The 21385-nt window shown below is 39.2% G+C and overlaps 1 protein-coding gene across 2 annotated transcripts in view; it reads right to left on the bottom strand.

Moving 5' to 3' along the window:
• DCTN3 (dynactin subunit 3) overlaps nucleotides 1–21385 on the bottom strand; it is a 217646-nt gene that overhangs the window by 182829 nt on the left and 13432 nt on the right. Inside the window, exons 4-7 of one of the 2 annotated variants that reach the window (XM_051965812.1) lie at nucleotides 19126–19209; nucleotides 17314–17372; nucleotides 16410–16469; nucleotides 15108–15714 (exon numbers count right to left, since the gene is read on the bottom strand). In XM_051965812.1, the coding sequence (XP_051821772.1) occupies nucleotides 15625–15714; nucleotides 16410–16469; nucleotides 17314–17372; nucleotides 19126–19209 (293 nt within the window). In that variant the 3' untranslated portion in view covers nucleotides 15108–15624. Of the gene's footprint in view, nucleotides 1–15107; nucleotides 15715–16409; nucleotides 16470–17313; nucleotides 17373–19125; nucleotides 19210–21385 lie in introns of those variants that run through there. The other variant, XM_051965823.1, reaches the window with a different exon arrangement.

Genomic DNA, 21385 nt, shown 5'->3' with positions numbered 1-21385 from the left:
CTCGGATGATATTAAAAGAGAAACATATATATATATATATATATATATATATCTATAAAACCTACCTATCCACATATTACATTATATTATGTATATGTATATATATATGCCTACAAAAATATTTATAGTTTCTTTTAAAATTTATAATTTAAAAACCTTGAAATAATGTATAACACAAAGGATTTGGGAGTAAAAGAAAAACTAATCTTTTCAAGTAATAGAAATAAAATGCAAAAAATGTGAAAAGTTACGCAAAGAAGGATAGCAGAATTAATACAATATACACACTATTTTTAAAAATATAAGTATCATTTGATAAATATGTAGACATGTGAGAGGTGGAAAAGAGTCACAAAAGCAAATAAAATATCATTATTTTTAAGTTTATTTAAAAAGATGTCCCCAAAGTCTTAGTGCACTTTTAAGTTTTAATAACTTCAGAAGTGACAAAAAAATCAATTGAAAGTTTATTTCTTTTGATTTTAGTTTTGGGAATTTTGAATAATGTTTTTTCATTTTCATTTTAACAAATTCAGATATCTTGTCATTATGCATTGCATGTGAGAGTTTCTAGATGACATTCTTAGGCTCTTGGATCAGGAGCAGAGGGAGGTCCTCATGCTTGCCTAATTCAATCATCAAATCTATCTCCATTGGATTTTTTCTAATGAGGATGATGTCACAATTGACATATTTACATCAAAATCTCGTTCTTTCTATGATCTTTCGGTGTAGATTTCAAATGCATTCCTTTCAATCAGTGAGCAGCAATTGATAAAAAGTTCAATTTATTTTTAAAAATCAGTATTTTAAAATTTTAAATATTTAGCCTTTCAAATGTTTTTGTAAGCTTATAGCATTTATACTTTTGATTGCATTAAGACTTTGGGGACATGTAATCTCTAATCTTTTTGTTCTAGTAGCTTTATCTCTGTTGTTTACAAACATGCTCATATAATCCCCATTCATAAAAACCAAAAATTTTTTATCTGAATCTGCTATCTCCTCAAGCTAATCAGCTCACAACCAAACTTAATAATTTTAAAACTTAATTTTTTAAATAGCTCTCTCTACTCATTGTCTTCACTTCCTCACTATTTCCTTTTCATCCCCTTGCAATGACTTCAAAGCCTATTATGTAACTGAACCTGTTCTTTCCAATGTCCCCAAACATCTTTTAATTGCTAAATCCAAGGGTCTTTTCACAATTCTTAGCCTTCATGATTTTTCTATACTGTTTGACAGCATCTTCTTCCTGGATCCTCTCTCAGTGCTGAGTTCTCTGGACAGCTCTCTCTCCTGGTTTTCCTCCTGGTTCTCCTCCTGGTTGCTGGATTATCACCCTAAGTCTTTGTCCTAAACCTTCTTCTCTTTCTTTTTCCACCCACACCCAAGTTTTCTCTTAACATCTCTGCTCCAATTTCTCTACTCTCCAAATCAGATCATCAGAGGCAAGGCCTAGGAGAAACTCCATCTTCACCCTGGCCATTTCTTTTGGATACTAAAGCATTCGGAAGTTCCTTCTCCTTACCTTTTCCACTTCTTTCTCTGAGAACCATAATCAAATTACTGTTACTATGAGAGAAGTGTGTTAATGTACTGTATTGCTCCCCTCACTGTGTATTGGACTTCCCACATTCTAAGTTCCTTCCTTGTCTATTATTCTTGCCCATTAGAATAAGGCAGGGACTGTCTTACCTTTACATTTGAATCAGCACTTATCACAGTGCTTGGCACATAGCAAGCACTTAATAAATGCTTTTCATTTTAGCAATTATTCAATCATTCTTGGAGTATAACAAATAGCAAGTACTTGAGTATGCTTTTCATTCAATCATTCAGTCATTCTTGGCGTATAGTGTTTAGCAAATAGCAAGTACTTGATAAATGCTTTTCATTCAATCAATCATTTTTGGAGCACAGTGCTTGGCACATAGTAAGTCCTTAATGTTTTCCATTCATTCATTCAATACTCATTCTTGGAGCATACCCGTTAGCAAATAGTAAGTAATTATTAAATGCTTTTCATTCATTCTACTCCCATGCACTCAAATATCACATTTCAGTGGGAGAAAATCTACACATTCATTCCAAAGTCTGAAAATTCAGCCCTTAACTCTTTCCTAAGTGCTAGACTCCCCCCCCCCAAAAAAAATTCCTGTTTCATAGATATTTAAAATTCAGTATGTCCAAAATGGAAGTAATCTTCCCCCTACACCCATTCTCCTCCAGACTCTCCTATTGTCATTAGTGGTACCATCACTATCCTTCTAGTAACCAGGTTTGCAACCTCAAAAGTTATCTCCCTCTATTTCCCTTATACCACTTGATGGTCAGGTCTTCTTGATTCTACCCTCATTTCTCTCATATACATTGCCTTCTCTCCACTCAAATGACCACCACTCAGTTTTAAGTTATCATCACCATCATATATATCATTATAATAGCCTTCCAGTTTCCAGTGTCTCCCTTTTCCAAGCCATCTTCCACGAACTGGTCAAATTGTTTACCCTTAAGCATAGGGCTGACTATTTCATTAGCCTTGCTCAAGGGATAGTTTACCTATCAAATCTTTGGAGAAGGGAAGAATTAGTGGCCAAAGAAGAATTAGAGAACATTAAGAAATGCAAACTGGACAACTTTGATTACATTAAATTAAAAAGTTTTTGCACAAACAAAATCAAGGCAGCCAAGATTAGGAGGGAAGCACAAAGCTGGGGGAAAATGTTTACAGCCAGTGTTTCTTTTTTTTTTTTTTTTTTTTTCCTGCCCCAGTCTTTTATTTTTATTTTTTTGTTTTTTTCTAATAGCTTTTTATTTACAAGTTATATGTATGGGTAATTTTACAGCGTTGACGATTGCCAAACCTTTTGTTCCAATTTTTCTCCTCCTTCCCCCCACCCCATCCCCTAGATGGCAGGATGACCAGTAAATGTTAAGTATATTAAAGTATAAATTAGATACATAATAAGTATATATGACCAAACCGTTATTTTGTACAGCCAATGTTTCTGATAAAGGCCTCATTTCTTTTTCTTTGTTTTTTTGTTTTTTTTTTTTTTGGGGGGGGGGAGGGTAGTAAGTTTAGTTTTAATACACATTGCTTTATGAATCATGTTGGGAGAAAAAAAATCAGAGCAAAGGGAAAAACCATGGGAAAGATTTTTAAAAAACAGAAAAAAGACATGAACATAGTATGTGTTGATTCATATTCAGTCTTCTTAGATCTTTTTCTGGATGTGGATGTAATTTTTTGTTCAAAGTCTATTGGAATTGTTTCAGATCACTGAACCACTATAAAGGCCTCATTTCTAAAATATATAAAGAACTGGGTCAAATTCATAAGAATACAAGTCATTCCCCAATTGATAAATAGTCAAAGAATATGAACAGACAATTTTCAGATGAAGAAATTAAAATTATCTATGGTCATTTGAAAAAATGCTCTAATCATTATTGATTAGAGAAATGCAAATTAAAACAACTCTGAGGGACCACTTCACACCTATCAGATTGGCTAAGATGACAGGAAAAGATGATGATAAATGTTGGAGGATATGTGAGAAAACTGGGATACTAATGCATTGTTGATGGAATTGTGAAATTATCCAATCATTCTGGAGAGCAATTTGGAATTATGCCCAAAAGGCTATAAAACTGTGTATACTCTTTGATAACAGCAGTGCCACTCCAGGGTCTGTATCTCAAAGAAATCATAAAAGAGGAAAAAGGACCCATATGTGCAAAAATGTTTGTAGCAGGTTTGGGTTTTTTTTGGTGGTGTCAAAGAATTGGAAAATAAGTATATGCCCAGGAAATGGCTGAATAAGTTACGGTATATAAAAGTAATGGAATATTATTGTTCTATAAAAAATGATGAACAAGCTGATTTTAGAAAGGCCTGGAAAGATTTACATGAACTGATGCTGAGTGAAACAAGCAGAACCAGGAATATATTGTACACAGTAACAGTAAGATTGGTTGATGATCAACTATAAAAGACTTGGTTCTTCTCAATGGTTCAGTGATCCGAAGTAATCACAATAGACTTTGGATGGAAAACACCATCTGCATCCAGAGAATTACAGACATAGAGTATAAATCAACACATGCTATAATCATTTTTTTTCTTCTGGCTTTTTTTTTCTCTCAGCTTTTCCCTTTTATTCTGATTTTTCGCTCCCAACATGATTCATAAAGAATGTACACATATGACCAAAAAAAAAAAGTTGTTTTTTTTTTTTAACATGTAACCTGGAAAAATCAAAAAATAAAGTTTAAGTCATATGCCTTGCTCAAGAAGCTTCATGGCTCTCTGTCTCTAAAATAATGGAAAACTATAATCCTGTGAAAACTGAAACTGAAAAAATATGAAGAATGAAAGAAATATAGAAAGACATAAGGAAGAGGCAGATAGATGGCACGGTAGATAGCATACTGATCCAGAAGTTAGGATGACCTGAGTTCAAATACACCCTCAGACACTTCATACTTAGTAGCTGTGTGATCCTGGGAAAGTCACCTAATTCCAATTATGTAATCAAAAAATAAAGAAAGATATAAGAAAGTTACTGGAAAGATAGCAGAGTCCTTCACTTTAGACTTTAAAGCCCCTTTACAATCTGACTCCAACCTATTTTTCCCAGACAGATTTTATATCATTCCCCCACATCCAGTCTACATAATCTTCCCAGATCTGCCAACTTGGTCCTCCCTGTATATATAAAACATTTTATCTTCAGCTCCTTGCCTTTGCACAAGCTGACCTGTATCTAGATTTGGTTGGTTGGTTGGTTGTTGTCCTTTGTTCTTGAAGAAAACCAAAATGATATGACTTTTAGAGTTGAGTTACAGTGCGTTTGATTATGGCTAATCAAACTGATCCTCAGAGATCAGAGTGCTCTGCCACAGGTCGAACACAAATAGTCCATATGAACTTTAGGGGTATCTTCTCAAATTTTGTGTATCTTGTGTTTCTTTTGGCTAATTTGGTTCTGCTTTGCACCCAGAGTACAGCATCTTCTCTGATGAGGGTGCCATGATGGGCAGTCCTGTGCCAGTGTCTCCCGTGTCATATAATCAATTCTAAAGTTCTTAAAAGAGACCTTAAGAATGTCCTTGTATTGCTTTTTCTGACAATTTTGTGATGAATGCTTGCCCTGTGTGAGTTCTCCATAAAATACTATTTTTTGGCAAGTGTACATTTGGCATTTGAACAATGTGGCCAGCCCAATGGAGTTGTGCTCTCTTCAGAAGAGTTGGGTATTTGGCAGTTTAGTTGGAAGGACCTCAGTGTCTGGTACCTTATCCTGACAGGTGATCTTCAGAATCTTCCTAAGACAATTCAATGAAGCAATTCAATTTCCTGGCATGCGGTGTAGACTGTCTAGATTTCACAGGCAGACAACAATGAGGTTGGCATAATAGCTCTATATACTTTCAGTTTTGGTAGCCAGTCTAATTCTTCTCCTACACTTTGCTTCAGAGCCTCCCAAACACTGAGCTGGCTTTGGCAATGTGTGTATCAATCTCATTATCAATGTGGACATTCCTACAAAATCTACTGCCAAGGTAAGAGGACTTATTCACAGGCTTCATGGCTTCTCCAGTTGTTGTAACCAATGGTTGCACATATGGATGTGTAGTGATGGAGGACCTGTGTTTTCTTGGTGTTGTTAGGCCAAAATTAGCACAAGGTGCAGAGAATTGGTCCATACTTTGTTGCGCCTCAGTTCGGAGGCTGCAATGAGTGCACAATCATCTGCAAACAAAAAATCCTGCACCAACACTCCTTCCACTTTAGTTTGGCTTGTAGCCTTTTCCAGCTGAAGAATTTACCATCAATACAATAGCTGACTTTGATGCCATATTTGTCCTTATTGAAGTTTGACAACAAGGCTGAAAATAAAAAGCATGGGAGCAAGAACACGGCCTTGTTTCACTCCATCAGTGACCAGGAAAGCTCGGGAGCATTGTCCATTGTCCAGAACCTGGGCAAGTGTGCTATCATGAAAATGACGTACTATGCTGATGAACTTCTGTGGACCAAATTTTGACATAATTTTCCAAAAGCCCTCATGATTGACAGTATCAAAGGTCTTGTCAGATCTACAAATGTTATATGCAGATCTTCATTTTGCTTCTTGAGGTTTTCCTAGAGTTATCAGATAATAAACATATTTAGAATTCTACCACTACTTCTTCCCCTTCATCTCCTTTCTCACCTCTGCTTCTTAAAATCCCTAGCTATCTTCAAGGTTCAATTCAAAGTACCTGTTCTTTCCCAGAAAGTCTTCCTGTTTCTCTTCTCTAAAGCATTTCAAGTTTATTTATCTGTGTATATATCATGTACTGTCTCCAACCATCCATCCACCCAATTCCCGTATAGGATGTATTTTCCTTGAGGGTTCCTGTTTTGTTTGTCTCTTTATGTTCTCTAGATATTCCACGGTGTCTGAAACATTATAGGTATTTAATAAACAAAACTGAATTGAAAATGATTTATTCTATATTTTGATTGATTGTTAGAATTGCTAGATTTGCTAATTTGTTAGAATTACTTTTAAAAAATTAAATAGTCCAGATTTCCACTGTAGTCTCAGCCTACTTAGTCCTGTGGGACCCAGATCACTAGTTTTTCATTAATTCTAGAAGTCTCTTGGCTTGTCTTTCTTAATCTGATTTAATTACAATCTTATCCATGCCAGATACATAAAGATAAAATCAGATAATATTGCCAGGCTTGGAGCCAGGAAGACCTGAGTTCAAATCTAACCTCAGATACTCCCTTGCTGTGTGACCCTAAACAAGTCATATATGATCTGTTGTCTCAGTTTTCTCATCTGTAAAATGGGGATAATAATAGAACCTATAACAACCAAGATTGTTATGAGGCTCAAATGAGATAATAATTGTAAAGCTCTTAGCACTCTGCATGGCAAATAATAAACATAGTAAATGTTAGCTACTATTATTAAACTCAGTTTAATATTTCTGTTTGTCTTTCTCAAACTATATTTTGTCTTTCTTCTTTCCCCCAATTAACCTGGGTGCTCCCTAAGGGCAAAAATTATTTTCTTCTTCAAGATCTGGCAAGCTTTATTTTTCCCAGCATTTAATAGTGGGAGATTCCTGAGGTAAGAACCAAATCAGTTATTCTATAATGATTTGGTTTTGTTGTTATTTAGTCATTTCAGTTCTTTGTGACCCAATTTGGGGTTTTTATTGGTAAAAACACCAGCGTGCTTTGCAATATCCATCTCTAGTTCCTTTGACAGATGAAGAAACCAAGACAGTAGGCTTAAGTGACTTGCCCAGGGTCACACAGCTAGTGTCTGAGGCTAGATTTGAACTCAAGAAGAGGAGCCTGCCTGATTAAAGACCCAGTACTCTATCCAGACCCATATAGAAACAGCTAATAGAGGCTTTATTCTCCAGGATTGTTCCTGATCAAAGATATATGAGGCAATATAAGGCTAGATCTTGGGAAGCTTATTCTTAGAAAGGACAATTGTATAAATGCTCACTGTGCTGTGCGTAACAGGAAATTTTCATCAGTGGAAGGAGATACTAATTCTGACTTGAGTGACGGGTGAGGCCCCACAATGTAGGTAGCATTTGAAGTATGGATAGTGTTTGAATGGGCAGAGGCAGATGAGGATAGAAAACATAAGTCTAAAATATACCTAAAAGCTTATAAAAAGAGGTGGGACAATGTATCAAGGGAAAGAGACAGGAGAATATATAGTCAGGAAATGGCTAGTAATCAAGCTTGGCTAGAACAGAAGTGGACAATGAGAAAGCTGGAAAGGGGGCCTGGAACCATTGTTTGGAGGGCCTTGAATGCCATCCCAAAGATTTTGAAGTGTACCATGTGGGCAGTGAGAAAACACTGCAGGTTATAGACTGTAAGGGTGACTTGATTAACAAGGAAATTTTAGAAGGCCAGTTTAGCAGGAGAGGGCAGGGCTGGTTAATTTTTCATGTTTCTTGCCACCAAAAGTGATAATATGGTCAATATGGATTGGACTGATGATTTCATTGGTCACTGTATGTCTCCTAAATTCAAATAAATGAAAATGAATTTTGACTTGAGAATTCAAGGTCATAGATTAAATAACTCTATTCTGAGCTCCTGTAGGAGCTGTCAGCTCCTCTGGCTTCACCACACACACACACACACACACACACACACACACACACATTCTGATAGGTATAGCTAATTATCTCAAATAGCATTTATCTCTAACCAGACTGAGTTTTCCAACAGTATATGTTCCTCTGCAGTTTGTCTTGCTCTGTCCTGTCTTGTCGCTCCCCCCAATCCCCAGCACCTTGCTAGGCACACAGCATAAAGCTATGGAGAAAAAAAATCGCTTTTTGTGGTTGGATTGTTGAAGTCATTTTGTTTCTCAGTCATGGTGTCAATAAAGCCACATTGTCAATAAAGACACAATGTCAATAAAGTCATGTTGTCTGACTGGGACACTAGGGGATGCAGAAAATCACTGCTAGAGTTCTTTCCTCTCTTTTTCATTTGCCTTTGTCCTTTTTATTCTACCATCGCACATGTGAATGGCCTAGAAGTTCTCCAAAGCTATCTATCCTATTTCTACACACACACACACACACACACACACACACACACACACACACACACACACACTGCTACTCCAATTAGGTAAATAAGGTTTATAAGGTTTTCTCCTCTCTTCTCATTTCTGGCCTTTAGAGAGACTAAACAGATAAGATGTTTAAGACTAGATATGTTCCTCTTCTCCCTTGACCTCCAAAAAAACTAGGGGATCCTGGGTCTCTCTCCTTCTTCTGATCTCACAGTACTTGGGTGAGTCAGAGGCTCAAGACCTGGTCAGAGAGGTGTGTAATAGCAAAAGTATTAGACTTCGAATTATAAGACCTGAGGTCTAATCCCTTCTGCTACTTACTCTGCAAAGTCACTTCACTTCTTTGATAGTTTCCTCATTTGTAAAATGGGTATATGAAAAATATATAATATTACTACTAATGATAATAATAAATAATAGCTGGCTTTTATATAGCACTCAAACTTTGCAAGGTGTTTTACATACATCTTTTCCCACATTCTCACAACAACCCTATGAATGTAAATGCTGTTTGTTATCCATTGAGATAATATGTAGGACTGGGTACAAGGGATGACTTCAATGTATGTTGGCTATATGCTTTTCCTGTAAAGAAGGAAAAAAACTGAGGTTCAGAAAAAGGAAAGTCTGACCAAATCTCAAAGAATACAAGTAGGGCTGTTGACTGAACAGTAACAGGGCAGCTTTAGATTGTAGCTAAGTTTTGCAATGAAGAGAGTGCTGGGCCAGAAGTCAGAAAAACCCTAGTTCAAATCCATCTTTAGACACTTCCCAGCTGTGTGACTCGGGACAAGTCGTCATTTAACCTTTGTCTACATAAGTTTCTGAACCTGTAAAACAGATATAACTATAGGATCTACCTTCCAAGGTTGTTGTGAGGATCCAATGAGATAATTTTTGTGAAGTACTTAGTACAATATCTAGCACATAATGGGTATTATGTAAATACTAGTTATTATTATTGTTTGATTATTACTTTGGATAATGGTAGAGAGAAAAGTTGGAAGGAAAACAGAAGGAACATGCTTCTCAATGAGGTTATTCTTCCCCTAAATAAACATCATTCAGCTGCTTTTCTGGCATTCAGGTCAAAGGGCAAAAACCAAATAATTATTCTTCCCTGGGGATTTCCAACTACTGGCACCTACACGAGAACACTTCACAATTCCTTCCTACATCTCATCTGTCTGTTTTGATAGGGTTCATTCTGAAGTGCAGCATCTTACCACCTGGGGTATTAGTTCCCTAACGACACCAGAGCAATTTAACCACCTTCCATTCCTTATGGACCTTAAGGACCACCATCCTTATAAAACTCCAAGCCCATATCTCTTATGACTACTACAATAATATAAGATCTTATTACCATCTACTTAGAATATGGCAATAATCTAATAGTACTCTCTAGTATCACTTCTATCCTGATCATTAATATCACTGCCAGAATAATTTTACAGATTTATTGTTATTCTTCTGCTCAGGAATCTTCAAGGACTCCTCAGTTGTCTATCAAGTACAGTTTGAATTTATTATGCATTCGAGGCCCTTCAAAATGTGATACCTTTTCTTTCTTTCTTACCTTTCTAGCTTTAACTTAGAATTCTCTCCTCTTTGACTGCTCCAAACTGCCTAGTGCCTCTCAACCCTCTCCCCCAGCTTAACATATCAGGCTCTTCACTCTCTCATCTCAATGTCTTTGCTCATACTGTTTCCTAAGTCTGAAATACTGTACTTCCATTTATATATCTTTTGAATCCCTACATATCTTTTATCAGGCAGGGTAAGACCCACTGGACTTTTGGCTAAATCAGACACAGGTGTTATTTACATTTAGTGTAAACCAATCAGGGCCCAAATAATAACCAAGTGGGACTTGATCTAGGACTTATTGTTAGCCAATCAGTTAAAGCCAAAGTGATTTGGGTTATGACTTGGTCCTTAAGCAAGAAATATAATTGGCAACCCCAAAATATCTTAGGTGGTTTCAGCAATCCAAAAAAAAAATGTATGTATGTATATATATATATACACACATACACAATGTTACCTCAGTAATTGTCTGCTTTAAAACCCCACAAAGTTGGTATTCGAAGCAAAGAAAAAAATGCTTCAGCGGTTGATGATTGTCAGACCTTGGTGCACTTGGTTGAGTAGGAGAGATGTGACTGGCCAGATGTGTTGCCCAGCCCCCAATGTGATGCTACTGTCCCTAGCCACGGGCAGCATCCCCAGTGAAGGCATGGGTATAGCCAGTACCTGACTGTCAGGTGGGAATCCCGGATACTAAGGCTGTGCGCATAAGGCAGGCAGATTGAGGCAGTTCCTACAGGACCATGTGGCTGCAGTGTATAGTCTCCGCACTCCCCAAGCAGGACTATTGGAAGGGCACAGAGCAGCTGCCGGGCCCAGCAGGAGCGGCAGTGGGAGGGCAGGCAGAGGCCACAGGGGTGCTGGCAGCCTGGGCTGCAGCCAGAGTTGGGGATAGCAGAGGGAAGTGAGGGAACATGGTTTCGTCTCTGCGTCTGCCCCCTCCCTGCTAAGGAAGCTTGAGTGGGGTGAGGTGAGAGTGTAAAAGCTGCAGTTCCTCTCAGAAAGTGAGTTGAGTTAAGAAGGAAAAAGCCTGGCTGGGCCGGCCTGCTTCTCTGCTGCTGGAAGCCCCACTTGTTTCTTTGGGAATTGGGCACGGAGGGATGGCTAGACTGAAGACTGGAGGCGTGCTCCTTACGAGAAAATTTTATTCTTGTATGTCATCCATTGTGCTTTCTGGAATCAGTCACTGATGAGTACCGAGGTACCACTGAATATTCCTTTGGCCAACACCAACTGACCAGCCCAACTGGGTCCCTAGTACGGCAGCAGTGATGAGGTTGGGAACAGCAATTGGCACCAAATGGTGGTGTTTAGCAGCAATTCACATGTGAAGAATTCATAAAAGCCTTTTCCTAAAGGTAATTAATTATAGACAGAATGAAGGGGTAAAATAGACATCAGGACTGGTCAATATGAAATAATATTAGGAGCGCATATTATTTACAAGGAAAGGTTTTAACAATTAATAATGGAAAAGAAAGTTCCTCAGTGAAACTCACAATTAACCAGAAGAAAGGGAATGTACCATGAGGTGGGAGTATGACATTAACTGAAAGGCCAAATCCATAGGAGTTTAGGACCCTAAAAGAGCTAGCTATGAGAGAAAATCACCATGAGGCAAGGGGAAAGTATGGGGTGTAGAGACAGCATGAGACAAAATGTCCTGTCCCCTAATCCAAAAAGGATTCAAAGATGTGCAGGCAGTAAGTAGATTTATAGGGGAAATTCAACCTCAGGAGTTTAACCTCATAACTTGGCTTTCTGATTGAGTATAATAAGGCCCACTCCACAGGGAGTACTTATCAGTACCAGGTTGCCTCTGCCAACCCCACCTAGTAACACACGATCTCATCAGCAGTACTCACAGTGGTTGTTCTTAGTTCTGGAAGAGGACATAACATTAGGGAGCTGATGCCGTGACATGCAAGTAAGTTGGACATAAGTGAGCATGGGCTGTGCAGCCACAGCCTCATTTCTCCTCCAGAGCCATATAGGAACAGTGGCAAGATAATGTTTAGGATGACGAGATGGCTCTAGATGCAGTGGGAAACCTTGGTCTTTTAGAGATCTCAGTTTGACTGAAGCAACACCCATTCAATGATCAAGGACGGGTAAGATCAGAGGCAAAGAATGGCCTGCTTCTTTTACCTAGTCAAGAAAACAAAATCCATTCCAGTAAGGAAAGGTCTCAAGGTTTCTGGCCAAAATTGAAACAATTGCTATTTACATTCATACTGAGTCAATCAGGGGCCAAACAATGACCAATTGGCAACACATTTCTCTCTCCCTTCCTTCTTCTTTCTCTCTCTTTCTTTCTCCCTCCCTCCCTTTTTCTTTCCTTCCTTCTCTATTTTCTTCTTTTCTTTTTCCCTTTCTACATAGGGTATCATACCCTTACCTCCTGGTGCTCTACCCAGAGGAATGTGAAAAAAAAATATTTTTGATTGCTGAAACCTAAGCTATCTTGGGGTTTACCAGCTTTCTTAAGGACCATGCCTTAAATCCAAATCACTCTGACTCCCATTGACTGAAAACAACTGGTAAGAGGCTATTTTTCTCCTCAAATCTTACCTCACCTTGATCACTGAGTGTTGCCTCAAATTAAGAGCTGTTAAAGACCTTAGCTTAAAAAGACCAAGGTCTCCCACTGAATCTAGGGCTTTTTCCAATTGTCCTGACCTATGTCTTGCCACTGGACCAAGATGACTGGTAGCTCTGCGCAGCCTTCCTCCAATGATGTCCAATTTACTTTCATGTCAAGACATCACTTCCCTGATGTCATGGTCCTTTTAAAGAGAATGAAACTGGTTCTTTAACCCAAAGAGATCATAAAAAGGGAAAAGAACCCATGTCTACAAAAATGTTTGTAGCATCTCTTTTATAGAGGCAAAGAACTGGAAACTGAGTGGATGCCTAGACTTGGGGAATGTCTGAATGAGTTATAGTATATGAATATAATAGAATATTTTGTTCTATAAGAAACGACCAGCAGGATGATTTCTTTGAGGCCTGGAGAGATTTATATGAACTGATGCTAAGTGAAGTGAGCAGGACCAAGAGAACATGGTATACAGCAACAAGATTATGTGATGATCACCTGTGATGGACAACCTGTGATGGTCTCTTCAACAATGAGGTGATTCAGGTCAATTCCAACAGACTTGTGATGGAGAAAGTCATCTGCACCAAGAGAGAGGATTTTGAAGACTGAGCATGGATCACAACATAGGATTTTCACTTTTTTTGTTGTTTGCTTTTTTTCTTCTTTCTCATTTTTTTCTTGTGTAGCATGATAAATGTGGAAATATGTATGTAAGAATTACACATCTTTAACCAATATTGGATTACTTTCTGTCTAGGGGAGAGGAGTGGGGGGCACGGAAGAAAACTGTGGAACATAAGATTTTGCAAGGGTGAACGTTGAAAACTATCTTTGCATGTATTTTGAAAATAAAAAGCTGTTAAATATATAGAGAACTGACTCAAATTTATAAAAAAGCAAGCCATTCTCCAATTGATAAATGGTCAAAGGATATGAACAATTTTCAGATGAAGAAATTGAAACTATTACCACTCACATGAAAGAGTGTTCCAAATCACTATTGATCAGAGAAATGCAAATTAAGACAACTCTGAGATATCACTACACACCTGTCAGATTGGCTAAGATGACAGGAAAAAATAATGATGAATGTTGGAGGGGATGCGGGAAAACAGGGACACTAATGCATTGTTGGTGGAGTTGTGAACGAATCCAGCCATTCTGGAGAGCAATCTGGAATTATGCCCAAAAAGTTATCAAACTGTGCATACCCTTTGATCCAGCAGTGTTTCTATTGGGCTTATACCCCAAAGAGATACTAAAAAAGGGAAAGGGACCTGTATGTGCCAAAATGTTTGTAGCAGCCCTGTTTGTAGTGGCTAGAAACTGGAAAATGAATGGATGCCCATCAATTGGAGAATGGCTGGGTAAACTATGGTATATGAATGTTATGGAATATTATTGTTCTGTAAGAAATGACCAGCAGGATGAATACAGAGAGGACTGGCGAGACTTACATGAACTGATGCTAAGTGAAATGAGCAGAACCAGGAGATCATTATACACTTCGACAACGATATTGTATGAGGATGTATTCTGATGGAAGTGGATTTCTCTGACAAAGAGACTTAACTGAGTTTCATTGGATAAATGATGGACAGAAACAGCTACACCCAAAGAAGGAATACTGGGAAATGAATGTGAACTATTTGATTTTTTGATTTTCTTCCTGAGTTATTTTTACCTTCTGAATCCAATTCTCCCTGTGCAGCGGGAGAACTGTTCGGTTCTGCAAATGTGTATTGTATCTAGGATATACTGCAACATATTTAACATATATAGGACTGCTTGCCATCTTGGGGGGGGGGGGGGAAGGAGGGAGGGAGGGAAAAAAACGAAACATAAGTGATTGCAAGGGATAATGCTGTGTAAAAATTATCCTGGCATGGATTCTGTCAATACAAAGTTATTATTAAATAAAATTAAATTTAAAAAAAGAAAAAAGAAAAAAAGAAAATAAAAAGCTGTTACTAAAATTTCTTTTAAGAAGGGAGAATGAAGGACAAATAACTGCTACTTCATCTAAGGAGGCTTTCTTTATCTCCCTGGTCAATAATAAACTCCCTTGGATTTCCTGAAGCCCTTTGCTTTGTACCTTTCTGTACCCTTATGCAACATAGTACGGGTTGTTTATTGGAGCCAGCACACAATAGGTGCCTAACAAATATTTATTGAATGTCGAAGCACTTCAAGAGAAAACTCTGAATCATAGGAAGGAGCAGAAACTCAATCCATCCCTCATCCAATCCCATCTCCCCCACTCCCCATTAGGATATCACAATCATTTACAATTTGTTTTCTGTGTTAGTTCTTTATTATTACAGTAATAAGGACAATAGTTTGGATTTTTATTGTGTGACATAAGTTATGGGGTAACTTGAGTGTAGGGGAAAATAGCAATACAGAAGAAAAAAGGAACTCTGCTTTCCAGAGACAAGGCCTGTATCTCTGCAAGTCACCTTGACTTCTGATCCCCTACTCCTCCCTCCCTCCCCCCGCACCTCCTAGAACTTCCAGCTATAGTAAGTGAAAGACAAGGACTGCCAGACATTCTTCTCCTACTTTCAAACTGGAGCTGACTAAAGAATAGTAACCCCTTAAGTTCCTTCTCCCAAACTCTAATAAAAACATGGTCAATCCACACTGAAGGAGAAGATATAAAGCTGGAAGTGGGAGGGGGTGGGGAGAGACAGGATAGGTGGGTCACATCCACCTGGATGAATGACCGAAACATTAAATACAGGGAAACAGAGGACCCTGAGTAGGGAACATGTTCTAGGAAGGGAGTCATCCAACAAATGCCTTCCCTCACTCTGTTGCTGGTTTTACTTGTTTTGCTGCCTCCAGCTGGGACAATAGTTCATCCCATTGGACAAATTGCTTGGAGAGGAGAATGGTCTTGAAAGTGGAGTTAAGGATGAGAATAACCATGGTGCCCATGGTATATGGTCAATGGGCATTTCACATATCTATTTGCAGGGGAATTTTAACCAAACCGAACCGAATAAGCAACAAACCGAACTTGTCTGCCGACATGGGCAGACAAGAGGAAGGTACAAGCAAAGAGCCCAGGGTTATTTGGGTTAGCCTTCTGAACATTCTACCTTTATCAGGTCATTCTCCACTCCAGGGATTCTTCACTGTACCTTGGACTGAGTCCAATCTATTCAGCTTATCAGTTAAGTTCTTTATGCTCTAACCCCAATCAAACTTTCCAACCTCATTACTCCTATATCTATGAGGGCCTTCCATTCCAACTGTGTAGGACTATTTACTACTCTTTGAACATGTCCTCAGTTTTCTCATTTGCCACTCTTATTTACATCATTCTCTAAAACTGGAAAATCCTTTTCAATTCTGACATTTCATTCATCAGTAAATTCAAATGTTCTCAATATCTCTGGCCATCCCATTCTATAAACATATGTAACACTCAAGAAAAGCTTCCCAACCTCCTCCAGGGAGACAGAGGATTTGGGGGTAGAAGGGTGAGAAAGGGAGGGAGAGGACCCAGTGAAGGAGAAGCAAGAAGACAAGGGAGTAGACTTGGCCATTCTGAGAAGCAGGGGAACCACACTGAGGTGAAAGGATACCATCTTGTTGTACTCTTCTAGGAGGGCCTTGGTCGCTTCAGTGACTTCCTCACACTGATCCTGAAATAAGAGAATGAAGCAGAAGCTATCTGGTGACAGGGGTGGAGTTTCCTAAGCTAGCACTGTTCAAAGTTATAACAGCAACTTTGGTATCTCCAGCTCTCTTTGTTTCTTCTCTCTTGCTATTGTGCTGAACTGCTGCTCAACTCCAGAAGTTCTCTCAGTAGGGCAGATAGAGGTGACAATTTAAAAGGGGGCTGAAAAAGTTGTGCAAATGCTTAAGTCAAGAGACTAATGATTTGTTACTGGAAACTATCAGGTCCCTGGCAGACAGATGAGAGAGGCTGGGTGCATGTCTTGGAGCCCTCGGTTAGTTTGGCAGTAACTAGATTAGGAAGACAGGTTGGACATACTTAGGACCCACTTATGTCCCATTCTTGTTTCCCCAACGGAATGCCTGAACTAGGAGAAATTAGGACAGACAGGACTGGATCACTAATGGAGAGAGTTCAGGGCAAGGAGATCAGAGCAGGAGCAATAGTTTTCTCATTTGGGATTATTTTACCCCCTCCCCAACAGTCACTGTGAAGAAGGGTTGATTGAGTCAAAAGACTGGAGTTCTAGTTTTATTTCTGTTACTTATTGTGACTTTAGGCAAGCCACATACCACTCTAAGCATGTTTCCTCAACTGAAAAATTCTGTAAGTTGATTTCTCCTTGGATCTCTGGGAAAAAGGGAGAGAGAAAAGCCAGGACAAGATGAACTGAGGGACAGATGCATATTCCTGACCTTTCTTTGGTTTACATAAATGCAGAGGAGAAGGGGGACTGCCTTTTCCTTCCACCACTGCTCTCTCCTCCCTCCCTGCCTCCCACTCCCCAAATCCGGACACCATACCCCTACCTGCTGCTGGATGTGGATCTGTGACAGGGCCTGCAGCCGGGCAGCATGCTTGGGAACAGCTGAAATTCACACAAGCACAAGCCTATTATTTGATGTGTTGTCTTTTTTTTTTTTTTTTAAATACTCTGGGGAATACTCAATAGTCTATTAGGTCTTCGGCTGGGATTAAAGTATTGAGTCTCTAAACTAAACAAACGATAGTTTCTATTGATTGCCTGGCAACTATGGATGGAGGAAGGGCTCTGTGGGAGTGTGGGGCAGGGGGGCTGATGCTGAAGGTTCCCAGGGCAAGAAAGCTGCCCGGCCACTTTCTGCCTCTCTTTTACCCCTGGAAGGGCAGCATGGAAAAAGGAGATTAGGTCTGATTCCAATCATGGAATCATGGAGTACTGGAGAACAGAAGGAATGAGCAAAGGAGCCAAGCAAAGATTCAGAAGTGTCCCAAGCCAGCTTTTCTATTCTTTCCAGAGGCTGATTACCCCTATGGCCTGCGTACAGAGCAAGGACAAAGGGTTTTATAGAAATGTTGGCATGTTACTATGATCTATCCCTTTCTTTCCTTCCCAGGCAGAGTCCAGTTTGCCTACAGACAAACAGCTCACTGCCTGAGCCCAGGACCAAGCCACTAATATGTGCTAAGTCCCTAAGCAAGCCTCCCAGAAATTCATCATTCTGAGCATCAGCAGCAGCTTATGGCAGAGAAACAAGGACTTCCAGTAGCCAGCATTGAGGAGGTATAGAGAAAACTCCTAAAGAAGGACAAGATAGATATCTGGATTCAATTAAAGCCTAGGTCTGTCATTCGCCCTGCTCCCTCCACCCAACTCTGCAGAGGCAGAGGCTGCTGTCAGTATGCAGAAGGAATTCTCCCTCCCTCAAAGGAGCGTCTAAGACCTAACAGAGGCAGGGATGAACCTTCTGATTGCTGCCCCATCCCTGGGGCACTGGCCCCACCAAAGCCAAGCAGTAAGGACTAGAATGGAAAGCAGGAAGATTCAGCTCCTCTGAGATATAAACTCAAGCTTTCAGTGTCTTTTAGTGACATGTAGCAATACCACTGCAGAGTCAGCCAACATCTAGTGCTAAGGATAATAAAAAAATAACTTTACACACATGTAAACCACCCCCCTTCTTCTTACAGGTAGATTCTGCCTTTTTTTTTCCCCCACCACATAGGGGAACTCAAATTATATGTGAAAAAAATTTTCTACAACCAATGACAATAAGGCCTACAATAAAAGAGATTATAGAATCTATTTTCCTCATTAAAAATAGGGTAATGGACAACATGAAATTGGACAATGCTAGCTTTCAGGAATTCTGATTTTCTTTCTGTATATGGGGAAAATGACATCCAAATAAAGAGATATGGATTAATCTAAGTGGCTCAATGAAAAAAAGGGACAGAGCAGAGAACTGTGGTTTTATAGGAAGCCCTCATCCTAGAACCGCTGGAGATGGACCCCAAAAAGGGGTCATAAGCACATATAGATTTTCAATCACAGTCCCAAACCAGGAGGGAATATTCCATGTGTATCTAGATATTGATCTAGGCAGTGGCAGTTTCTATATAATAGGAACTCAAATGTAGAGGCTGGAGGTGCTAAAAGTTGAGTCACCTATGCTGACTGAGTCAGATTCAAGGCCCTTCCCATGTCTATATCACTCTACCACTCCCAACCTGGACAAAAGTTGCAGAGAATTACAAGGCAGAATGCCATAATCTAGCCAGTATAGCCATTTCTGTAGCTTCCCAAGGAGGAAAGCAAGAGCTGCAATGGATTTTCCCAGGGGATGGGGTCTTGGAGTTACCTTTGATGTGAGAGCTGTCCAGAAGGGGAGCCAGAGCCTCCACCTGCTCCAGGAGTGCCACTTGGGAGAGAATAAACTGCTCCTCTGAGAGGAAAGGAACAAAACAATGAAGTAGAGATCAAGACCTCAGATGATAGATACCTCTTGCCCCTATAATCCATCTTCAAATATATGTGTGTAGAGTGAGAAAATAAGACATTCAAAGATAACAAGGTCCACCTGAGCTAACTCTGGTAACTTCCTCCTACCTTGGTTTTGTGGGATCTCTACTGCTCCAACATCAGGGATTCTGGGATAGATTTTGGGGGTCCATGGACTTGGATGGGGAAATATAGACAAATCTTTATTTTCAGTAACCTTTCACTAAAAAGAATATTTCCTTCAATTATTTAAAAACATTATTCAGAGAGAGGGTGTACAGGCTTTCCTAGGCTACCAAAATGGTCTTTGACACACACACACACAAAAAAGATTAACAACTCTTGCTCCAGATTCTACCTAGCCCCTAATGTTATACACATTTTCATGATGCATAACTTGCCACCTAAAGCAGTGATTCACATTGTTTTCCCCTAATCTCCTAAGTGAAAATGCCCTCTTATCTCCCCCTACCAATCCATATCTTACCCACTCTGCAAGATACAGTTCAGTTCCATCTCTTCCTTCATGCATTCAACTCAAGCAACAAATGTTTTCTCATATAATAATGCAAGGCATTGGAGTAATATAAAGACATACAATAATACTAACATTTATATAGTCCTTTAAGGCTTGTAAAGTGCTTTATAATTATTATCTCATTTGACTCTCACAATAACCCTGGGATGTGAGATGTTATTTCTCCATTTTACCAATGAGGAAACTGAGGAAGCAGTGGTTAAATGACTTGCCCAGGATCATACAGCTAGCTAGTAAATTTCTGAAGATGATTCTGAACTCAGGTTTTCCTGACCCCAGGCCCAGCACTCTATCTACTACACCAAGTCTAGTTTAGGAGACAAAGACACATGCAAATCTGATGAACAATACAAGGGAGTAATGTGTGGTATAGATATGTAAGTGTTATACAACTTCTGAGGAAGAAGATAGGAAAGGTTTCTAGAGGAAAGAAAGTCTTGAGTTGTGCCCTAAAGAACATATATAGGATTTAAATAGGTAAAAAGGACAAAGAAATTCCAGATTAGCAGGGTGAGACTCCGTGATAAGAGGGCCCAGTGGCCCTCTACTTTATCAGTAGACAAAGGTTTTTGAGCAATGCAGTGGTATGACAGAAGTATTTTTAGGAAGCTCATTCTGGAGAATATATGGAATAGATATGAGAGAGACTAGAAGGGACTGAAGATGCAGTAATTCAAAAGCATGAGATGATTAAGCTTGGACTAGGATTTTAGCACTGGAAATGGGAAGGCAGGAAAGCATATTCCAGTGGAATATTCCAGTGGAAGCATCAACAGAATTTTGAAATTGTTTATAGACTACCGGCCACACTGACTTCTCCCCTTTTCCTGACCCCTCATACTCAGTATCCTTTGGGGATCAGGAACAGTGCCATACTCATTTTATGTATGTCTTATGTTCTGCACTACACTTCTTGAAAATTAAGGACCACATCTCTATTATTTCATATAATAAACACAAAGCTAGATACACAGTATGTGTTCAAATAAATTCTTATTGGTTCACTTCAATCATCAAGTTCATGGTCCTCTACTTTTACTGTAAGATAAAAGAACTTAAAAATGAGACTCTTTACAATTTCCAATAATTCTCTCAAATCACTCCACCTCCAAATTCAATTTCATGTCAAGCCTTTCCCTCAGGCTCTCTTTCCTCACTTGAGTGAGGCCCAGCAAACAAAGGATAACTTTGGGGTGAAAATCCTGAGGGGCTACTGAATGAGCACACCCAAAAGAGAAGATTGATCTCAAGACATTCATTAGCCCATATAAGAACTTTAACAGATCTGTCTTCTGACTGACTTTGAATTTGACCCTGCTAGTTACAATGGCTGCCATGAGGACAAGAATTCATAGATTAGGCCTATCTTCTTTGCCCCGGAGAATTTGTAGCCCCTTCTCAATCTGAGGACGCCAAGGGGAATTCCAAATCATTTTGGTAATGGCTGATGGTCTAGATTGGACTGGGCCTTTCAATGCTAGCTGAGAAGAAATTAAACCATGAATTAAGTCAGTTTCTTCAGGTCCAGCAATTAGACGGATATAGAATTCACTTGTGATGCTTAATAGGGAAAGCTCACTAC

Source organism: Antechinus flavipes, chromosome 1, assembly GCF_016432865.1.
Source record: "Antechinus flavipes isolate AdamAnt ecotype Samford, QLD, Australia chromosome 1, AdamAnt_v2, whole genome shotgun sequence".
Taxonomy (NCBI): Eukaryota; Metazoa; Chordata; class Mammalia; order Dasyuromorphia; family Dasyuridae; genus Antechinus; species Antechinus flavipes.
The sequence above is the reverse complement of the archived record's forward strand: the minus strand, read 5'-3'. Positions and strand labels throughout refer to the sequence as shown.